The sequence below is a fragment of the Phoxinus phoxinus genome, assembly GCF_949152265.1.
Source record: "Phoxinus phoxinus genome assembly, chromosome: 12".
NCBI classification, from domain to species: Eukaryota; Metazoa; Chordata; class Actinopteri; order Cypriniformes; family Leuciscidae; genus Phoxinus; species Phoxinus phoxinus.
This window is the reverse complement of record NC_136887.1, coordinates 5,209,745-5,232,842: the sequence shown is the minus strand read 5'-3', so window position 1 is coordinate 5,232,842 and position 23,098 is coordinate 5,209,745. Positions and strand designations below refer to the sequence as shown.

At 44.3% G+C, this 23,098-nt stretch overlaps 1 protein-coding gene across 1 annotated transcript in view; it reads left to right on the top strand.

Moving 5' to 3' along the window:
• Window positions 1–9,992, top strand: part of nlgn3a (neuroligin 3a) — a gene marked incomplete at its 5' end in the record, with an annotated part of 80,912 nt that extends 70,920 nt beyond the window's left edge. Inside the window, one exon of the mRNA XM_079631028.1 lies at window positions 9,013–9,992. Within this exon, the coding sequence (XP_079487154.1) occupies window positions 9,013–9,865 (853 nt within the window). The 3' untranslated portion in view covers window positions 9,866–9,992. The remainder of the gene's footprint in view (window positions 1–9,012) is intronic.
• Window positions 9,993–23,098: the final 13,106 nt, after the last annotated feature.

Genomic DNA, 23,098 nt, shown 5'->3' with positions numbered 1-23,098 from the left:
CCAACCGTGCGACGGTCCAGGCTATCTTTGAGTTTCTTACGGGGCAGTATGGAGATACCACTCCGGTAGCTGCTCTGAGGACGAAGTTTTTCAATTCTCGCCAGGGTCCCCGACAATCCGTTCGGGCATTCGCCTTGCAACTGCGGGAGCAGTTTTCCAGGCTCACGGGAAGGCCGGACCATGGCTTGGGGGAAGGAGAGGTGTTGTTGCGAGATCAATTCCTGTTGGGGCTGCGAGAGGGTCCCGTACGACAGAGCCTGCGGGTGCAGCTTCGGAGAGGGCCAGACATGACTTTCGAAGAGCTGAGGCAAGAAGCCCTGGCTCTTGAGCGCGACCAGGCGGAGCATGTGGAAACCCCCAGCTGTCTGGCTACCAATGTCGTCGAATCCCCCTTGGCCATTGCGGCACCCGACTGGAAGCAGGCCCTCCGGGAAGAACTGAGGCGAGATGTTCAGGAACAAATGTCCGAGTTGTCCAAGTCTGTCATGGAAGAGCTTCGTCGGGAGCGCCTGCAGCCACCTTTTCACTCTCGGGAACGGGCTTACTCCGACGGGAATCGCCCTTCCGAACGCCGTCCTCCCCGGCCAGCGGGCTCCCGATTCCAGTGGGACGAACATGGGCGGCCCATTTGTAATGGCTGTGGAGAGTCGGGGCATTACTTTCGCCAATGCTCTGCCCGACGGGCATCACAAGGGGGTTTTTAGAGTCTCCGGCCACTGTGGGTCAAGTGGTCGGGACCCCCGTATTAGACCCCTCTTCTTCCACATCCCCTCAGGGTCGCTTGATAGGCCGCTGCCCAGTGGTGGTGGCCCAAGTTAATGGTCAGGAGATACATTGTCTCTTGGATACAGGCTCCCAAGTGACCTTATTCTCTGAGAGTTTGGCCCATGAGCTGTTTGGCACCAACGGTAGATCGCCTGTGGATGCTCCCTGGTTGACGCTGCGTGGGGCAAATGGACTGGACATACCATACGTAGGATACCTTGTGACCGATTTGGAGATCCATGGAGTTGTAGTGCCTCAGAAGGGGGTGGTAGTTGTCCGAGACCCGTGTCTAGGGTCCCATCGTGCCCTGATTGGGATGAATGTCATCTCGGATTGCTGGGAGGAGCTATTCCGAGGTAGACCGGCGCGAACAGCTGTAACCCCGGCCGGACAGGAGTGGGACCGTATCAGGGCCGATTGCCGCCGGATATGTCTGGCTGAAAAACAGCATGACCGGGAGAGCACGGGAAGAGTGGCCTGCCGCTACGCCCTGTCTATCCCAGCTCGAAGTGAGGCTGTAGTCTGGGCCAGGCTGCCCCCTCGACGTTACCATCCGCAAGAGTGGGTGATGGTGGAGCCCCACGAAGAGGGTCCCAAGGTGGAGATAGCTCGAGGACTGGCAACTGTTCAGGGAGGCCGAGTCTCAGTAAGGGTGAGGAACACGAACCCCTTCCTTGTCCACCTGTATCATCAACAATGTTTGGCCCGGGTGACCTCAGTAAGACCGCAGCAGGTTCGTGAGCAGGGCGAAGTCAACTTTAAGCGGGTGAGTCCTACAGTGGTCGAAGTGGCTTTAGCGCGGGCCGGTCCAGGAGTGGAGGAGATAGAAGGAGGATTGCCTGCTCACTTAAAGGGAGAGTCTTTACGGGGTGACGGGCTGGAGGAAGAACAAGTGGGACAACTGCAAGAATTCTTGAGGGGATGGCAACACCTGTTCTCTACTCACGAAGAGGACTATGGCCGCACGGATGTGGTAAAACACCATATTCCCACTGGGGACGCTGCACCGAGCCGAGAGCGCTACCGACCTGTACCCCCGACCTTGTACACGGAGGTCCGTACCCTGTTGCGAGGAATGCTTGACAGAGGGATTATCCGTGAGAGCAGCAGCCCTTGGGCCGCACCAATAGTGTTGGTCCGTAAGAAGACGGGTTCCTGGAGGTTTTGTGTAGATTACCGCCGGTTGAACCAGGTAACCAAGAAGGATGCTTTCCCGTTGCCGCGGGTTGAAGATTCGCTTACGAGCCTCACTCAAGCTGCCTGGTACTCCACCCTCGATTTGGCCAGCGGTTATTGGCAGGTACAAATGGACGAGCGTGACCGGGAGAAGACGGCCTTTACCACCCCTTTCGGTCTCTATGAGTGGGACCGTATGCCGTTCGGCCTCTGCAACGCTCCAGCCACATTCCAGCGGCTGATGCAGCGTTGTTTGGGCAGCCAAGTGATGGATACCACCCTCGTCTATCTGGATGACATCATCACTTACTCTCCCGATTTCAAGTCCCATCTGGAACATCTTGGGCAAGTCTTCAGCTCCCTAGAGCGCTATGGGCTGAAGTTACAGCCGGACAAGTGTCAGCTCTTCCGAAAGGAGGTTAAGTTTCTGGGGCACGTGGTCAGTGCGGCGGGGATCTCCGTCGACCCAGAAAAAGTGAGGGCGGTGCAAGAGTGGACAGCTCCCCAGACAGTGCGCCAAGTTCGGTCATTCCTGGGCTTCGTGGGCTACTATAGGCGATTCATTAAGGGCTTCTCCAAAATTGCCAAACCCATTAACCAGCTGTTGGGAGGCACGGGTCGAGCACGGGGTCGAGGGTCCCCTTCCATTCAATGGGACCCCGCCTGCGAAGCCGCTTTCCAGCAGCTCAAGCAGGAACTCTTGCAGGCCCCGATACTGGCCTATGCCGACTTTACTCAACCATTCATCCTGTACACCGATGCTAGTCAACTGGGGTTGGGAGCCGTGTTGGCGCAGAAACAACAAGGAGAGGAGAAAGTCATCGCCTATGCAAGCCGAAGCTTACACCCCGCAGAGAAGAATGACTCGAACTACAGCTCCTTTAAACTCGAGCTACTGGCCATGAAGTGGGCGCTGGGTGAAAAATTTAAAGATTACTTGTGGGGAGCCAAGGTACGAGTTGTCACGGACAATAACCCGCTGGTGCATCTACAAACGGCCAAACTAGGGGCAGTGGAGCAACGCTGGGTGGCGCAACTGGCCAACTTTGACTATCAGATCCAGTACCGGCCAGGGAGAGAGCACACCAACGCTGACGTGCTATCCAGGTTACCGGGTGAAGGATCGGCAGGCCATACACCGGCCTCAGGACTGGGGTCCGACGAGGGATTAATGGTGGGAGTTGTAGAGGCCCCAGGGCAGACGCCTGAGGACCCCCCTCCGTGTTGGGGGTGGGACCCACAACGATGGAGACTGTGGCAGGGCGAAGATGGAGATGTGTTGCGGGTACGGACATGGTTGGAACAGAAGACCTGGCCCGAGGGGGCGGAACGTCGAACTCAGACCCGAAGTGTGCGAGGCCTGCTGGGACAGAGGGAAAGGCTCTACTTGAGGGATGGGGTGCTCTGTAGGACGCTCCAGGACCCCGGCCGAGGAGAGGAGGTTTGTCAGATCGTGGTCCCCGAAGGACGGAGGCAGGCTTTGCTGGAGGCGTATCATGCTAGGATGGGACATCAGGGGCAAGAGAGGACATTGGCCTTGTTGAGGCGACATTTCTACTGGCCTGGGATGGAGGGTACCACCAGGACTTACCTTCAGAGATGCCCACGTTGCACCTTGTTCAAGTCCAGGAGGGAGAAACGGGCACCGTTGGTCCCGATTCAGGCCAGGGCACCTCTGCATATGGTGGCAATGGACTTCCTCACCCTGGGACGGCCGGTGGACCAGATCCAGAATATTCTCGTTGTCACCGATCTGTTCACCAAACATGCTTGGGCCATCCCCACTATGGACCAAACTGCCCTGACCACTGCTAACGCCCTCTGGAAGTACGTGATCCAGCCATTCGGATGCCCTGAAATCCTCCATTCAGACCAAGGGGCCAACTTCGAGTCAAAGGTGATTCATGAATTATGCCAACTGTACGGATGTAAGAAGACCCATACGACCCCTTATCATCCTCAAGGGAACGGGGGGTGTGAACGATTCAATCAAACCTTGCTGGGCTTGTTGGGAACCTTGGAGGAAGAGCAGCAGGGCCACTGGGCTGATCGGCTCCCAGCTGTGATGCAGGCGTACAACAATAGCATACACAGTACCACCGGTTATGCCCCTACCTACCTGATGTTCGGCCGACATGTGAGGCTCCCAATGGATATGCTCATGGGAACCACTGGGGGAGAAGAGGGAAGTAGTCTGTCCGACTGGGTAGCGAACCATCACCGACGCCTCCAGTCCGCATATGAACAGGTCGCTGGCCGGATTAATCAGGCGGCGTTAAAGAACAAGAGATTGTATGATAGGACGGCCCGAGAAGCCCCGCTACTGCCCGGGGAGAGGGTGCTGCTACGGGATAATCGTCGACAAGGGAAGGGAAAATTGAGCAACCGATGGGAGGCCCAGCCATATGTCGTTCAGCGACAACCCCATCCGGACCAACCTGTATATGCCCTACGGCCCGAAGGGAAGACGGGCCCCGAACGGGTGTTACACCGTAACCTGATCCGCCCTTGCCCGAATTACCCAAAGCCAGTGGTAGAGGACCCACCGGCCGAGACGCCTTGGATGCCCCCGCTGGTAGGATGGGCAGTGATCCCGAGGGGCCTAGGCCTAGGACCACGACCTGAAGCACCCATCTCTCCACCCCGGCGTTCGCAACGAGAGAATCGGGGTCAGCCTCCAGCCAGGTATGGAGACTGGGTGTCTGGAGACCGTTCTCGGGACTAGAACGGTTTGGCAGGGGGGTATGTCACGGGGTGACAAATAATCCCCGGAACTAATCCCATCAGAGAAGAGTTCCCGCCGGGACACTTTTAGTGTAACACTGTCCCCGGGCCGGTGTGTGTGTCTGTTGTCATGACAACTAAACGGCAGATTGACAACAGGTGTGGGGACTTCACTTTGAGTGTCTGATTGAGGCCACGCCAGCATTTTGAGAGGATAAAACACAAGGGGAAGAGAAGGCTGGTGTTGTTCCTCCTCCGTTGATCTGGGTGTTCTCCCTCCGCGTTGTGTGGTTGTTTCTTTGTCTTCCCCCGGCGATCTGGTGTGGTTCTCTCCTGTTGGGAAATGTTTGTGGAGTGTTGCAGCTGAAGGACCATCGTGAAAGAAGCGGAGTGTTGCTTGTGGGATCCGAGGGCAGTTTTGAAGAGTGGAATTCGTCGTCTGGACTGGGAAAGAGTGAGATGAGTGATTGACAAATTGAATCTCATAAACGCATGTTTTCTACACTAAATTGGATACTGGTTTGAAGTGCTTGGATCACGTGGTATACATCGCACTGAGTGAAATAGACTGATTCCTTGTCGATCTCTAGCCTCCCCCTCGGCCATTGAAACCAGCGAAGTGAAGCCGCTTGTAGTGGTGAGGAAATTATTCACCGCATCTGTCCCAACTCTGACTATCATCGGCTCTTCAGATCGAGACCTCTGGGTGAGTGTTGGCCTTACTTTACACTTGAAGAGTGGATTTGTAGTGCTGAAATTGACGTTTCCCATCACGTTGCATGTTTGGAAGTGGACTGTCGTGTGTGTGTGGAAGATTTACCTTTTATCGCCGGGCACTCCCCATGTGTTATGCTGGTCTACCGTCCATCATAAGAGTCTAGCAAGATCGATTGCAGTCACCTGTTGGATGTCAGAAGGAAAAGCCCCCGTGTGCACACTACACGTGAGAACTGGTTACCTCTGCTTGAAGTTTGTATGCTGTCTGTCCCAGTGAAAGCCCGGCTCAGCTTGTGACTCTGTCCCCTGCAACACACGTGATAACTGTTTACCTCTGCTTGAAGTTTGAATGCTGTCTGTCCCAGTGAAAGCCCTGTTCAGCTATCGACTCTGTCTCCTGCCACCCATGTGAGAGCTATTCACCTCTATTTGAAGCGTTGATTCTGTCTGGGCCAGCCAAAGCCCCGCTCCGCTTGCGACTTGAGTCTGCTGTAGCCCTGAAACCCACCTGTATGGTGCGAAGTGCCCGCCCTTTACAACTCCTGTGAGCCCTGATCCACCTACTCACCTGCGATACTCACCTGTGATACTCACCTGTTCAGTGAGTTGGCACCAGCGCCAGAAGGAAGTAAGCCTGACCCCCCCACTCACCTGTGATACCCACCTGTTCAGTACCTACCACTGTGAGTTGGCACCAGCGCCAGAAGGAAGTAAGCCTGACTCATTTACTCACCTGCGATACCCACCTGTTCAGTACCTACCACTGCGAGTTGGCACCAGCGCCAGAAGGAAGTGAGCCTGACCCCCACTTGCCTTGGATTCCTGGGAAGAGGAAGGAAGAGGAATTTTAGATTAGGATTTTCAAATTGTTTTTATATTTAATAAAGCCTGTCATTCTTTTTATTCCTGTCTCCTGCCTCCTCCTTTGACACGCTCCTCAGGGTGATCCTGGTCTAGGGGTGGGTGCAGTCTGGCTTGGCCCACCTCGACCTGTGACACATGCGCGAACGCACGGGTCACAGTCCAAGCACATACACGCTTACTTTAAGCGAAGAGGAGAGATTCGCGATGGCACTGAACAGGTTTTAAGTGCAGGCATATTCTCTGAGCGAGCCCAGAGATCATTCTTACAAGAGCAGCGTGTATCTGAGAGCGCGCGCGCGGGATTCGCGCTCGGTACATTATATTCCGCGCGCGAGCAGAGATATTCGCGCTCGCGCATCATATTTCGTGCGCGAGCAGAGAGATTCGCGCTCGCGCATTATATTAATGTACTTTCGCGCTACAATAATGCGCTCTCGACATTTGACAGGAAAATAACGCCATAGATTCACCGTGTTCACTCTGAAGGAATCATCTAACATGGCTGGGCACTTGTAATGACACATCAAGGATGTTAAGAGGCTAAAAGCAGGTTTAAAACTTGCCCAATTGAAGTCAACAGGGTGCAAATTTTAAAAAGAGGATAACACAGTGTAGGCAACACCGATTGTTGTCGTTGTTCTCTGTATTGACAGCACTCCAAATTTACAAAAAATTGACCGGAGTTCTCCTTTAAAGCAGGGGTGTCTAATCCTGCTTATGGAGGGGTCAATATCCTGCCAATTTTAGTGATCTTACCCAAGACACTCACCTGAAAACTTCTAGTAATCCTGAACACATTGATTAGTTGCTTCAGGTGTTTTTAATAAGAACTGAAGCTCAACCCTGGAGGATAGTCCCTCTGGGAACAGGATTGGATACCCCTGCCTGAGAGTTAGAGTATCCACTTTTAGACATATATTCACAAACTTCTCTAAGCACTTCCCCTCGTGGAAATTTTCCCATTTTGAAGTGCATTTAACTTTGTAAAGTGGACGAGATAATTTTATTTGGACAAACCATTGACCCCTCAATTTTGAGAGAGGGAGCGAGTCTACTCATATGTACATTTCAGGCAGATCCATAGACCACAATACAACAAGATTTTGACATCACAACAGCAAATCGCATTTCTCGCACTTAATTTACCCACAAGTGATCAAGGGTGTAGGGCGTTCCATTAAAACATTGCAAGGGTTCCGCCAGTACTGGGCACTTGTGCAACGTAATCACTCATCAGCATAGTTCATGAGTCAGTGTTTCCCAGAACCGTTGGACAACGAACATTCGCAAACAGCATCGAAAAGTTGTCTAGTTAAGACAACAGCTCTCGACCTGTGGTTAGAAGCATAGTTTATTGTTTGCATGGCATGTGGACTTAATGAATCCTTATATTGAGCCAAATAAGCAAGCTGCTATTCAGTACAATCTATATCTTCTATTTAGAATACATACAAATGTAATTTATGTCTTTTAGTTTGTTTGCTTTAAAGAGATTTAAAGCACTGTTTTTTAAGAGTGTGCATGTGTGTACGTGCGCTATGCAAAAACAAGCAAAAAAAAAGTGCATTAATTTGATCCCAAACAGATTAATAAAAAGAGGTTATTACTCCACCATCTGTGTGACATCATTAACCAATGTGGTTGAACAACAAAGCGTAAAACAGTCGTGACTAGCTAGTTGATTTCTTATGCCATGCATCGTACTGTGGTAGTTAAGCAGCGAGTTATGTTGTTTAAAGTAAAAGCATGTAATGACGAGGGGTTGTCAAGGTCTATTGAGGACAAAAAGCACCATTAATGCGGTCCATAAAACTAGGACTCTATGGCTAGTCTCTGAAGCTTTCTACTTAAAATGAGAAATAATATTTGAGAGCTTCAGAATATGATATTGATGGTACCTTAGTCACTGCATGCGTTCACTGAAAAAAGAGCACCATAAACATTCTGCAAAACAACTTATTTTGCATTCCATGAGAAAAATAATAATATGGGTTTGGAACTATTGCTTAAATTTTAGCAACCATGCCTTAAAGCTGCAGTCGGCAAGATTTTTTTTTATCATATTCACTGAAACCTATGCTCTATGAAACACTATGCTCCGACACAACAACATAAATCAGCCGGTTTTAGAAAAAAAAACATGCGCTTCTACCTCTACCTAGAGCCTGTTATTTGTTTTGCAAAAATCCACCGCTCCCGGTTCTTCTATAATAATAATAATAAACTTTATTTTATAAAGCGCCTTAAAAGCAACTTCTCAAAGCGCCGTACACAAAATAAGCAATACAAAGCTCAAATAATAAAAGTAACATAAACAATCAAATGCTAATTAAAAATATGTCTTAAGTCTACTCTTCTGGTCCAATCAGCGCTGGGCTGTGTGAGATCTGACTGTCAATCACAGCTCGTGCACGCGCCACAGATCCCCCCTCCCCCCTCGCGCATGTTACAATATCACATGCACACGCCTGAAGTTCCCAGGTGTGTTGGATTGTACGAAGTGTGATGGTGGAGAGAAAATCTACTAATAAGCTTCCAATTACCGGTTAACAACCAGAGCTAGTAGGTACAAAACAACCAAGGAAAAGAAAAGACAAAAATATCTCGATGAGAGGGTGCTCGGTGGTAGTGGGGGAGGGGCAAGAGAGTTGTAAACATTCAACATTTTGGCTCAGTCCCCTCAATCTGCCAGACTTGCCGACAGCTGCGTTAAATTAAAAACTGTCTCAGTGTCATTTATTAATTTATCTTTTATTTGTTTTGCAGAGATCCCAACAAACCAGTGCCTCAGGATACCAAGTTTATCCATACTAAGGCCAATCGTTTTGAAGAGGTCGCTTGGTCCAAATACAATCCCCAAGACCAGCTGTACCTGCACATTGGCCTAAAGCCACGAGTCCGTGATCACTACCGTGCCACCAAAGTGGCATTCTGGAAGCACCTGGTCCCTCATCTCTACAACCTGCATGACATGTTCCACTACACCTCCACCACCACCAAAGTGCCACCACCCGAGACGACTCAGAATTCCCTGTCCACCAAACGTCCCAACGGCAAAGCCTGGCCGTTCAACACCAAGCGGCCACCGATGTCTCCAGCGTACAACAGCGAGAGTGGGAAGGAACAGTGGAACGGGGAAGAGGAGCCAGGCCCTCTGGTGGTGGAGAACCCACGGGATTATTCCACCGAGCTGAGCGTAACCATCGCTGTAGGAGCTTCACTGCTGTTCCTCAACGTTCTGGCGTTTGCTGCTCTGTACTACCGCAAGGATAAGCGCCGGCAGGAACAGCACCCGCAACCCAGCTCACCACGCGCCAACACCGCCAATGACGTGAACCGCCACGGCCCTGAAGAGGAGATCATGTCTTTGCAGGTGAACCAGACGCACCACGAGTGCGACGCAGGGCCTCCCGGTGACCCGCTGCGGCTCGCTTCACTTCCCGACTACACGCTGACTCTGCGGCGCTCGCCTGACGATATCCCGCTCATGACGCCAAACACCATAACCATGATCCCCAACTCGCTAGTGGGCATGCCGAACCTACATCCGTACAACACCTTCACAGCCGGCTTCAACTCCACCGGCCTGCCACATTCCCACTCCACCACGCGTGTATAGCTTTATGGAGATCCAGCAAAGGGAGGGATGGGGGAAAAGTCATTGGTTTTAATGAAAGCGTCACAGCGAGAGAAGGGGATTCAGGATGATGACAGAAACAAAATGATTTGAATAGACTTTTGCAAAAAGCAGTGACAAGTTCTTTTCAGATGTCAAGTTGTGCAAACCTGCCAAAACAGAACTGCTCTCTTTCCTTCGAAAAGGGACGAGCGTTTCAAGCAGTATTTTTTCTAATCATCGTTTTAAAAGAAAAGAAAAACGCCTTTCTAAGCAGAAACGGGCGAATGGGGCGATCGCTTTTTTTCTTGAATAAATAACAACAAAAAAACTAAAAAAAAACAAAGGAAAGTGCATTTTATTTCCCATCACAGTCTTTTGTGGGAAACACGTTCAAAACAGTGGCCTCTAAGGTGACATCTGCGTAATATTGTTTGCTTTGCTTTTTGGTTTATTTTTAATGCCTTATAAAGAGCTGTTTTTTTTCTCTTAATTTGCCGATCTTTCCCTGAGATGAGTTTGTGTGGAACATAGTGATCTGACTTGAGTGGTTGGATTGTAGGACGCCTGAGACAGATGACTAATATGGAAACCGGTGGATTGAAACGGTAACTGCAACTAATTTTCCAGTTGCATAACCTCACATGTGTTTTTTTTCTTCTTGGTTACACTGAAAATCTTTTGTTTGGAACTTTTCCACGCGACAACACTGGAGATAAAGACTTCTAAAGTTACTGTAATTGTTTTTGTTTAAAGAAGTGCATCTTTTACAACAAAATTATCTATCAGCTCCTGCGTCAAATTCCCATGAAATGCACACTTACACACAACGCTCAGAGCACTGTTTGACTGGTGTGCGTGTGTGAGTGATTATGGGTACGATCGGGAATATTTGAGTGTGTGTGTGTGTGTGTGCGCGTGTTTGATTGCCTTTTGCCATGTTTTTTGTTCAATATTTGTGTGATGAGGGTGGGGGGGGGGGGCTTATTTACCACTGCGTTGATTTTGTTCACCACAAGTAGTCTTTCAACTGCGTCTATTGTCGCCTGTCTTTGCGAAATAGAATTTTTTGTTATTTTAAAAAAAGTTACATATGTCTAATTTTGCTTAAGAATTACAAAATAAATCTATTATTTTACATGCAAGAGAAAACAATAGCTTAAGATTGAACTGAACTAACTGACATGATTCCATTGACTTTGTAAGCGTTCCTCTTGACTGGAGACGGTGGCCTCTTTACACTGAATAACCACGGTGTAGAACTGTCTTTCTTTAAATATATATATAAATATGGGCATACATACATATATGTATAGGGCTTTTATGAAGAATTTGCTCCCATTGACCTGAAAGTGTAAATGACCATTATTATCAATTATTAGGCACCCATATTCACAGGGCAGAGCAGTTAGTGTCTGTGCTAGTTTTATCCTCGACACCATAATCTGAGGCCACAACAAGTGTCTTTTTAATAGCTCTATATGTATATTTATGTATAAATATATTTAATATTTATTTATGTATACCAGATGTATACATGCTGATTGTGCCATGTGCCAAATTAAACCATAAAACTGGAGAAGAAATGTTTCCAAAACACTATTTATTTTTATGCCATTTTTATTCCTGTACAACTCCATCACAGTTAAATTAATATTTCCAACCTGATTTATGTTGCTCAGAATTATGTGTGGAAGTCAGGGTAAAATCCTAAATCAGAGTCACCATTTTGCTGTATGATGGCACAGAAAAAGGCCTGAAGACCCCATGAAAACTTCATTTTGCCAACATGATGTCCCATGAACATCATGTCACCCAGGGAGATTTAATGCTAAACAGTCACTTTTAAGCAAAAACCTGCATAAATGAGTCAAAGTACCAACATTACATGATGTTTAAACCTGTTCAGCAAACGTTTGCAGAGATTGGTGAGTAAAAGATGGAAAATTACGTTTATAATTACACACCTGCGAAACAAAAGCTATCACCGCAAAGCATCATTCCAGGCAATGGCTCCATTTATGGTTGGAAAACCACCTTTATGGTTGGAAACCAGCATTATCATCAAGTATGAATAACCCCACATCCCACATCGAATGCAGCTGCAAAAGAAAAAAAGAAAGAGGATTTCAGAAAGGGAGTTAGTTCGGACCACAATCGTTGAGCCTCCGGCATCAGTCCCAGCTGAAAATCCAGCTTAAACCAGCATGAATTACATTTTGGTCCAGGCTGGTCTAGCTGGGGATCAGCAATGGACTGGCCTGTGATTTCAGCCAGACTCCTGTCCCGTTTGACCTTCATCAACCCCCTGCCACTCTTCCTCACAATAACTCAAACCCCCTCCAGGACATGCACATTTATCTACAGTTCTGTCCTCAAAAGTCACATTACATTGAACTGTCTTTCAAATCAACGCACTCACCTTCACCAAGCAGGTTCTCCACAGGTGTCCGAGGTTAAACCAGTCCGGTTGGGTGCATTAGGCCTCGAAACACAAGCAAGCACATACATGTAAACTTTAAAAGGACAACAAACTCTTCTTCATAATGCATTTAGCAGTGATGAAGAAAAAACACCACGCCTCTGTGATTAAAAAGCTCTTGAAACTAGGCTTGAATTAGAGCTTCCAGAACCTGAGTCATCTGCAGACGAGAGTATTTATTACTCATGTGGGTGTTTAAGGATGTTTGGATGATTCATCACTCATATTCAGTGTTTGATCCCTGATTGACTGAAGAAATAACACAACATACATCATGGAGGTCTCACAGGAGACCCTCGGATGAGCGTGATGCTGACGAGGGTTATATTACAGACGGCACGGATACGTATGAGCAGATAGAAACTCAGAGACCCTTGGGGCCACATGACAGACACCTGCTTCAATATCTACTGACTAAAGTACTCGGGTGTCACGCTAAACCCGAAGAATAGGCATAAGTATGACATTAAACGAGTTTTTAGGCTGTGCAGTGAAGCAATTTGATTGTAGCTTTGTTCGCTTGAGCGTGTACCTGCCGTTGAGGAAATTACTTTAGCTCCTAGGCTGGAAGCCGTGGTGCATAACATCTTCTCCTCTGTGTCTTAAGTGCTGCCCTCATAAATCAAATGACTTTCCGCGCTTCCCTCTGCTGCTTTGCTCCTCTGGCCTCCTCTTTTACTGTCTCTGGTCTTATGAAGCACTGAAAGGGTGTAACACGCAGTAGAAACTAATAGGACATTTCCATTAATTAGATGGAGCATTTTATGACTCTTTTAGTAAGGTCTACATGTTTTACTGTGTTCAGCAATGCCGGTCCTCCCTATACGCACAGTACACAAGTTGCGTAGCAAACCACCAGGGGTCCCTTGCTCTCAAAAATGATTTAGGGCTGTGCTTTAGTTTCGTTTTTGATTTTGGCTTCCAACTTTAATTAAAACATGATTCTGCTTTCCATTCCTTTCCGTTAAAGCTGTGTGCTGTCACCCGTACAAATCAGTCGAATCATGTAATGTCACGTGTAAAAGTGAATTAAACGTGGCTTTCTGTCCGCGTGATCCGAGATGGAGAGATGGAGAGATCGAGTGTGCGCCTAAACTGACAAATACACGTAAAATGATGTCAAAATGTCCAACTTAGGGACTTTTTAACTTAAACGCATTCAGTTATGTCTTCAGTGAACATAACAACTGGGAAAGTAATCGAATGTTTGTCAGTGTATTAGGTCTGTGCATTCGGTCTTAAAGTGACAGCAGCCTAATAATCCCGCTGCTCTCTCTGTCATTATGGTTAATCAAAAGAAATCATTCACTGCTCTTCACTGAACTGCAGAAACTATTAGAATCAATGTACATATATGTAATTCATACAGTGAAGACTATGCAATGTTTATTTTTAACAGTTGATTATTCAATTTATGTATAGTAGGCTAATATTAGTACTCGGCTAAATTGTTAATTTCATGCATATCTTTTTAATGTTGTAATTGTCCTATTGTTTTTTATTGTATTATTGAAAGTTTTTTAGTCACTGTTGTTGGTTGACAGTGAAATTGCTCTGAAAGAATCCCACACATCGTTCATTCCTAAGCCGGTGCTGGATAAACAGCGAGTGTGTGCGACAGAAGCTGCGGTACGCTAAATTATTTACGACAGCGGTAATGGACAATTCCACTTCCAACCTGTAGGGCGACCGCAGAGGAAAAGGTCTTTAGTGTTGCTTTAAGGGGTTTCGGGGTCATTTGGGGGGTTTTATGAACCCTCTGACAGGGGCCCATGGACAAAAATGGTTTAGGACCCCCAGAAGTCTAGAACCAGCACTGGTGTTCAGAATGCAATTTTTGATTTATTAATTCTTAACCTCACTCAATTTTTATCTAGTTCTCACAAACGTATCCTCATGTCCGACTCCATGGTCAACAATACAGCAGAAACATTAAAGGTTTTATATTGCTTTGTCTGGACCTGTTATGGAGATACAAAAGGGTGTTTCATTAAATGTATCCGTCTTGTCAGGGTAACAAACAATAGCAATTATCTTCCATATTAATGCATCCACATAATATGGAGGCTTGTTTACGCCACTGAATAAAAATACAAAAAAGGTCATTGCAACTTTGTATCTCACAATTCAAACTTTTTTCTCAGAATAGCAAGTTTATATCTTGCGATTCCAAATTATTTTTTTCACAATTGCAAGTTTATATCTCCCTCAAGACTCTCTGAGTTTCTGGTCTCTAGATATGACTTGGGTCCCTCCTTCAATTTAAAGATAAAATAAGGGGATTTCACTCATCAGTTGTATTGTCAACCAAGTGGAAATGAAATATTACAATGCTAATATTACGTCTCTCCTCAGCAATCCATGTAATTTCAGGTATCGTGTGTCCGTTGGGCAAACCTGTGCAGGCAAGTTTAATTTAGGTATAGGGGTCTGTTCAAATCCCTGACTCTGAGTATGTGCGATAATAATAGTGATAGTCATCTTGGAAAGCACTACTTAAAAAGATCCGCTTGCTTTTAAAAGCTTGTGTAGTTTTCTCTTGATGATTGGAAATTTTACTGTGAGCTGCAGCTAGAGAGGTCAGAGATTTATAATTGTTTTGTGTTTGAAAAATGTTTATATTAAAGGGATACTTCAGTATTTAGCATTAAGCTTTGTATCAGTAGGAAACCTGTAGTATTTTCGAATTACCATGCTTCCCTCCCTCATGTCCCCCTGTGACGAGAGATTTATGTATTTTTTGTCTGAAAAAAATCCTCCGATGATGCAAATACCATCATTTTGCGTCATCTGAGGATTTTTTGGCCAGAGGCTAGAGACTACAGCCAGTAGAAGGCGCTAGATCCGCATGTTTTCAACCCGCCCATAGAGGGAGGATCTCACTCACCGAATGTACAAATAGTGTCAGCCATCTTTTATTCGTATGCTAAGCTAACAGGCTCTTGGTCTGTGGAGAAAGCTGAGTAGTAGCGGTTACCATCCTCTTTTTCCCGGACATGTCCAGGCGTCGAGATCGTCCAAAATGTCCGGGATTCGTCTTTTGCTTTCTGCAGTCGCCATTCATTGTTTACATGCACACCTTTTGTTTCAGTCTAACTGAATTCATCCCGATCGGTGAATCTGAATGTAGTGTTTACATGAACACTAAACAAGTGATCGTTGATGTGAGTTTTAGCATTGCTAAGAAAATTCCCGCTCCTCCGTGAGAGATACGAGACCGGTGCGTCTCACAGGTGCCGCTCATCAGTAATCACGCCACCGGCCTCGCGTCGTTCTCCCGAGGCCGTCAGTCTCGTCCTGCTCGCCGCAGTAAACATGAGGAACGGCGACTGTAGAACGCAAAAGCCGAATCCCGGACATTTTAGGGCCAATTCCTGGACAATCCCCGGCAGACTCGTCACGGAGACTCACTAGTAGCCTAGCCTAGTTGTTTAACTGCGCTCTCTTACCGGTAGGCGTGGCTTGGGAGTGGCCTCGTAGGGCAGCGAAGCAAGTGCATTCTGGGAGTTGTTGGATCTAATCCACATGAGCCACAAATACATTTTCTGGCTTTTCTCAGTCTAGAAGGCTCCAAATTCAAAAATAATTTCACATTTCTACTACAAAATGACCCATTTTAAATAAACATTCATCTTTCCAGAGGTGAAGTATCCCTTTAACTATGATTAATTGACTGAACAATAGTTCATTTTAAGAAATAATACACAGTTGGACTGGGGAGTATAGATGGTTTGCACTCGCTTTTGGACTTGAGGGCCTTAACTGCAGGATTGGAGCATTTGAGGATGTGCATTACTCTTTCTTCCCCCTCCCTCTCTCTCATAAATTAGTTTTAAAGATTATTCTCTGCAGTATTGCTTTGAGGGCTACAGTATCCATTGAACAGACGTGCAGGAGATGCACAGTAATTGCGCCCACAAGGTAATACACATTAAATAGAGCTAATAGCACATGCTCTAAGGTGTTAAGAAGCGATCTCAACCATGACAAGCTAACGGCGCATTTTAATCTTATTAACCTTATGTACTGAGCCAACCCAACTGTGACGACTGCACACAAACAATAAAATGATCTTGCAGGTAATTGCATGCAAAGGAAGGGAAATAACTGCATGTTTGAATGTTACATATTAATTGAAGACACCGAAGCGGTCACATAGAACTAATATGTGTTGAGTGATGTGTGGATGTAATAATTGTGAATGACTTCCCATGAGACACAGGCTTGGGTTTGAATTTTATCTTCATCTGAAAAGAGCTGGGGTTTTAAGATGGATGCATCTATCCACCTCACCAGAAAGTATCAGCACTCTCTAAAAAAAAAAAAAAAAAAAGTGCATATTATTTTTAGGGGCCAAGTACCGGAGGTGTGTAAGGACCTATTGTAATTGTTACTGTTCTTCTTATTATTTTTCCGTGTGCAGAAAAGTTATAAAATTTGGCACACAGATAAAGGACAGCCTGAACATTAACCACAGCAAATTTGGAGTATCTACATCAATCCATCTAGCGCCACCAACTGTCCAAAATTGATCTCACATTTATGCTAGTAACTTTTGAACTATAAAGGCTAGAAGAAAAACATATTTTTCTCAGATTCCTTGACTCAAGACGCCAATATGAATGTGAGGCTATATATCTGCAATGCTTTAGCGGATTCAGACCAAACTTGGTGTGTGTCATGAGAACCATGACCTGAGTATACCTGCACAGTTTCAGCACAGTGTCAGTCACCTAGTGGTCAGGAGTGGTCAAAATGGCTATTTTTGCGTAAACCTTTTGAAAGATTTGGTTAAAAAAAAACAGGTCTCTTTAGATTTGGTTCAGCGTGCCGGGTCGAATGATTCCCAGTTTCCCATATTGACCATTTTGGGCATTGTCCATTTCTAACTTAGTTGAAAATATTTTTTTTTACAAATGTACTCTTGTATCGTTACGAAGTTCGGCAAGTGTCTTAAAAAAGTTTTAGGACAGTTCCACCTTTTGGTCAAAGATTATAATGAAATTTTGAAAAATGCTAATAGGGTTTGATTAATTTTAGCCTATTTTATTGAATCTGGTCTTTCTTGATTACTTGAGTCATGATAACAATTATGCCATAGTCAGTCGAACATTCTGTCCATCATTTTAATTTCTTTGAAAACATACTTTTTCTAATTCCTCTTAGACCGATGGTCAGATTTTCACCAAATTCGATTCAGATCATCTTCAGACGATGCTGGCAAAAAAGGATTTTATGTTGATAGACAAAACTTGTATGGTTTAACATATCTATGAATTTGATGGTGTGCTGCCAAACAGAATCTGAGGCTGTCTCTCTGCAAGGCTTTGCTGTATTAACTGCAATGACCAGACCATATCAGTTTTGTGATAGTGCCACCTATTGGTCAAAAGTGATAAGCAATGAAATCTTATTACAAGTGATTAGATTTTTTGATTTTTCAACCATTTTGCCTAAAATAATCTGCAAATGTCTTGAATTAGTCATTTTTTAGTCATGTTCTTAGGCCCTTAATCACTGCTTGCAGCTATATTTGTTATTATTATTATTATTATTAAATAATTGTTCAGTTTTGCTACGTTCTGAAGTGTTCCGAAGAATTGAATAACAATTTCCATTTAAATCCTCTCTCCATTAGTTGTATAGTGTGTATATCTCTGAACAGGCCTCTTCAGCAGTCTCCTGCTCTTTCTTTCATTACCTTCAGATGGTGTTGTCTTTTTTCTTCAAAGTAAATGGAGTGAGATTTAATACCTTGAACAGACGGTCCTAACCTCAGTGCTATTATGCTAAAGAACAAATATCATTATCATCATGTCATTATCTCTAATTTCAGGCGCCTTAGAGCTGATTTGAGGAAATCTTCCCTAAATGAGATCCATGAAAAGAAATGAATTTGGCCCCAAGTAAAGCTACATTTTCAAGCGTTGCTCTCTTGATTCATTTTAATAGTTTTTGGTTTGTTTGTTTGTTTGTTTTTCAAAAGAGTAATACGTGGTTGTAATATGTCATTGTGTTTTGAACAACCCAGGCTCATTGGAAAAACGTGCCAGTGGCAACATTTCAGCAAAATAACATTATGTTGCTTGTTGTACATTTGGTGACACTTTAAAATATCCAGAAAGCGGCGCTAAAAGCATGTGCCGTCACATTCGAAACAGACCAAAGTAAATCTGGCAGCTTTTATTATGTTTGTTGTTGTACGTATCGCTGCAGTTCAGAAATGAAATGTCCGGTGAGTTAAAGGTTAAAGCTCTATCACATTTGAAAATAATGTATCACCTTTAATGGTGTTTTAAAAAAAAAAAACATGAGATAAAAACATATTTTCTTAGCTCATGACTCGCGTCTCACGCACTCGTACGCAAACACTTCACATCTCATGTGCAATGCTGCACCAGGTAAGCTAAAGCTAGTTTACTTGGCCTACAGTATCAGAAAAGCAACAGGTTTGGAGCTGATTATGTGATGCAAACGTAAAAATGTGTTAGGCTGAATCCGAAATCACCTCCTAAACCCTCATTCACTACTCCCTGTTAGTCCACTAATACTGTTCACTTGAAGGAGTGAAGGAAAATGAGTGCGCAAATTCGGACAGCCGTTGAGCGTACATCGGTTGTACACACGTTATTGCATGTGGGATTGAATAAGTGCACTCAATAACGTCCACTAGCGGACACAACTACAGTACAAATGGCTGCCCCCTCAAATAACGCCCTATCTGAGGGTATAGGAGGCGATTTCAGATTCAGCCTTAGTTTACAAATCATGCACTATGGTAAAAGGGTTTTGAGGTCATAACATAGTTATTATTATAACAACATCTGCACATTATGTTTCTGTATTATATATTGTTTTGTTCAAGCTCAAGATTTATTATTGTTTGATTTACTCACTTTACTCAGGGATGATGAAACTCATAAATCATGAAAACAGTGTTCGACTGATATAATACATGCTTTTTTTAGCTATTTTTTCAGGGTATACATTCTCACAAAGTCTTAATTTTTTTGCAGGTTTTTAAGAGCTTTAAGATCAGTTTAGTGTCATCCAAAGAAGCAGAAATGAGCTTTCTTTTGCTTTTCAGATTTGGATGCGTCTATGTTTGGATCGGAGCGAGGTTAGCATGCAAAAATAACATCCCTGCGCTTTTTATTCCTAAATATAATCTGCTACAGAACAGATGGTGTAAATATGCTCCAGCTATTTGAAGTGTTTAAATAATGACTAGATGAGCACTACATTTGTTTGCATTGATCACAGAAGTATATTCATCATAATGGCTGAATCCACATAAATCTATGACTGACATTATTTACTAGGTTTAAATTCATGCTTGTACGATTTGTCCAGAACAGCTGCTCTCTGAAATACATGACCACCGGCAATCAAAAAGGTCTAATAAATGATACATGATATCCTCTTGTACCTCCAGTAATATGGTATGTATTGAAGAAAAATGGCAAGCTGGCCTCTAACCGCACAACTGAAAACAAGCCCCAATTTAAAATATGTCTCCTAATCTGGAAATGCATTTCTGTGGCCCTCGAGCTTGCTGGATATGAGTCAAAGTCATCCAGACTTTCTACTGCTCAAGCCATTATTTTCACACTGTGTCACACACTGCAGTGCACTCCATTACAGAGTCTCCGGCATCTTATTTAAAGGGATAGATCACATTAAAACTTAAATTATGTCATCATTTACTCACCTTCATATCGTGTCCAAACCCGTACGAATTTCACAAACATTGAAACACAAATGAAGATATTTGAATCAGATCTGAGAGATGTCTGTCCCTCCATTGACAGCTGCGCAACTACCACTTTGTCTCTTCAAAAAGTTCATAAAGCTCATTATAGATTCTCTTCCGGAAATGAGGACTAAACCGCTAAATATACTATTAATTGTGCGGTTTAATCCTCATTTCCTGAAGAGAATCTATCGCTTCATATGATTAATATATTTCATTTTGATTTTATTCAAATATAATGTGTGCGTGTGTGAGTGCGTGCATGTGTGTGCGTGCGTGCGTCCGTGTGTGTGTGTGTGTGTGTGTGTGTGTGTGTGTGTGTGTGTGTGTGTGTGTGTGTGTGTGTGTGTGTGTGCGTTTGTGTGTGTGTGCTTATTTTTCTATCCCGGAGGGGACTTCAACCTGAATGCATATTCATTGGACTTGTGTTAGGGACCTAAACTGAGGTAACACGCTAAATAAATTTTAGAGTTTTTTTTTTGAAAATGTTAAAATGCAGAAAGTTTTGTGTGATGGGTAGGTTTATAGAATATACAGTTTGTACAGTATAAAAACCATTATGTCTATGGTGAGTGCCCACAAAGACAGCGCTAGAGAATACACCTGACACTTTCAGGTCTAGAAATCAAACTTTTAAACATTTTTCTAGGCATTGGGAATCCTGGTTCATTGAAGAAAGTTGAGAGGGCCATGCAGTTAGAATAAGACATATCTTGATGTTTAGTTAGTTTGCAGACATATTTTAATTCATGTTAAGTAATCTTGAAAGTGAAGTCACCTTGTAAGTTTGCTGCTGTAGTGCCACTGCTCTAGACTCTCCTGCAACTGAGAAACAGGAATACTTTCATTTAACTCGTTTTATTATTCAGAAATGTATTTAAAAAAATAAAAAAGTTTTAGAACTGCATTGGCAAGTTTTGGCCATCAGATGGCAGTGATACAAATGTTTTAAGAATCGAATACTTATCAACTGTGGTCATTACAGGAAATATTTAAGGGGGGAAAAATACTCTGGCCTCTATTAGATTATTGTATAATTCAATATTTTATTAATTTTATAGCTATCAAAATGAGTACTAACCTTAACTAATTGGTTAACATCTAAAGGATAATGAGAACAAAAGAGCAGCATTCTTTTGCAGTGAGATTTCCTTTCTCTTTCTTGTTCTTCCTGTTCCAGATAACAGCCTTTGTGGAAGAGCGATTAAACATTTGTTAAAACGTGTATCTGTTCTCAGAGTAGCGTTTCGTGCCATGCTAACAGCCGACTGAAGTGTTGACGGATCGGATCAGAACCTGAACTCGACTGAACTTGTGTGCTTGTACAGTGTGTTTTGTAATAAGCCATTAATAGGTTCGGTTGGCATGCACAGAGAGTAAAGCTTGTTTCTGGGTCTACTTCTATAATCTTCTGTTGCTTAAGCATGTGTAGCGTAGTGTTGCCTATCTTAATGCAATCACTGCACAGTGCATCTCTCCAGGGTGTACTTCAGCAAAGCATTGCATCAAACAGATGCCAAGCCACAGTAAAGACGCCTGAGGAGGGGTCCGGGATGCACAACACACACACACGTTTTCTTGCATAGCAATCGGCAGAAGGATGCTTGAAAGCACCTGTTCAACATGCCGTCGAATCGTTCCCTTCTGTGTCGATTTGAAATGCAAAACAGCAGAGGAGCAAATATGTCTGTTTTATATCAATAGAGATGGACATTGTGACAGCAGTGAGTGGAGGGCCTATTCATGCAGAAATCCTCAACCGTCCTGTATAATCTCTTTGTATATTCATCGATGTGATGCAAGAGAGCCAGGGCTTCATCTGGGACTGTCAGCTGTCAAACTGTTGATCTAAGAACCAGATTAGAATGAACACACACTGTGTGCCATACATCTTTGTACGGACTACTTAACCATCTGACTGAAGGTTATATTTATATTTTTCTAAGACGATCTGACTTACAATTTTAGAATGGTGGACAAATAGGAGGGGTAATGAATCCCATGGATTTAAGCCATATCTATAGGGATCAGAATATTACGGAGACCTTTTGGCTCAATGTGCAAACACTACCCATCATTTTGCAAGAGCAAGAAGTTTTTCTTGAGAAAATAGTCTTACACTGGAGATACTGCCATACCTTTTAAACCTGTATAAAAGTACTGTAAATGTTTTAATGCATAATTAGAAGAAAATGTTCTCAGGCGCTTCGTATACAGAAACTTTTAGAGGTTCCCATCATGGGATCATTTTATGGACCAATTTTTAAATTAAATGTATTTAACTTTTAGCCCTCTATGGGCCCTATTTTAACGCTCTGAAGCGCAAGTATCAAATGCGAAGCTTCCAGTTTGAAGTGGAATGAGAAGAAAACGGCATGGTTAATAATTTTGCTATAAGGTCTAACCCGGTTTTCACATTCAGTCTTTTTGATGTAACTTTTCTTCTTCACAGGACAAAGTGTTATTTATTATTTCCTCAGTTCACAACACTGTGTGTGTGAGAGAGAGAGAGAGAGAGAGAGAGAGAGAGAGAGAGAGAGAGAGAGAGAGAGAGAGAGAGAGAGAGAGAGAGAGAGGTTTTGACAGTCAGGACATTTTTGACCATGCATGAGTCTATTACCAAGAGCATAATTGTGTCCCTCGAGGAAGGAAACAAACTGAACAAAATGTCTTCAGAAACACATGTAACTGTCTCGAGCACTGTCTGAAAGCAAACACAGCGTCCATGACACTGTGGGAAACATGGAATTACATATTTCATTCTGATCAGGACCTAAAATAACGAGATTTCAAAAATGCTACTTCTGATGGCTACTTCTCATTTATTGTAATAACAAGTGTTCTCATAAGAGTGATGCTGTCAGCATTCTTCCTCAAACCACACAAGACTTTAGGTCAGAAACCAGAGATGTGAAGTTCCTCTTTCCATCCGCACTGCTGTCTGGTTTCCACCGTGACCGTAGACGAATGCTTTCACTCGTGCTCCGTTGCATAATATCTC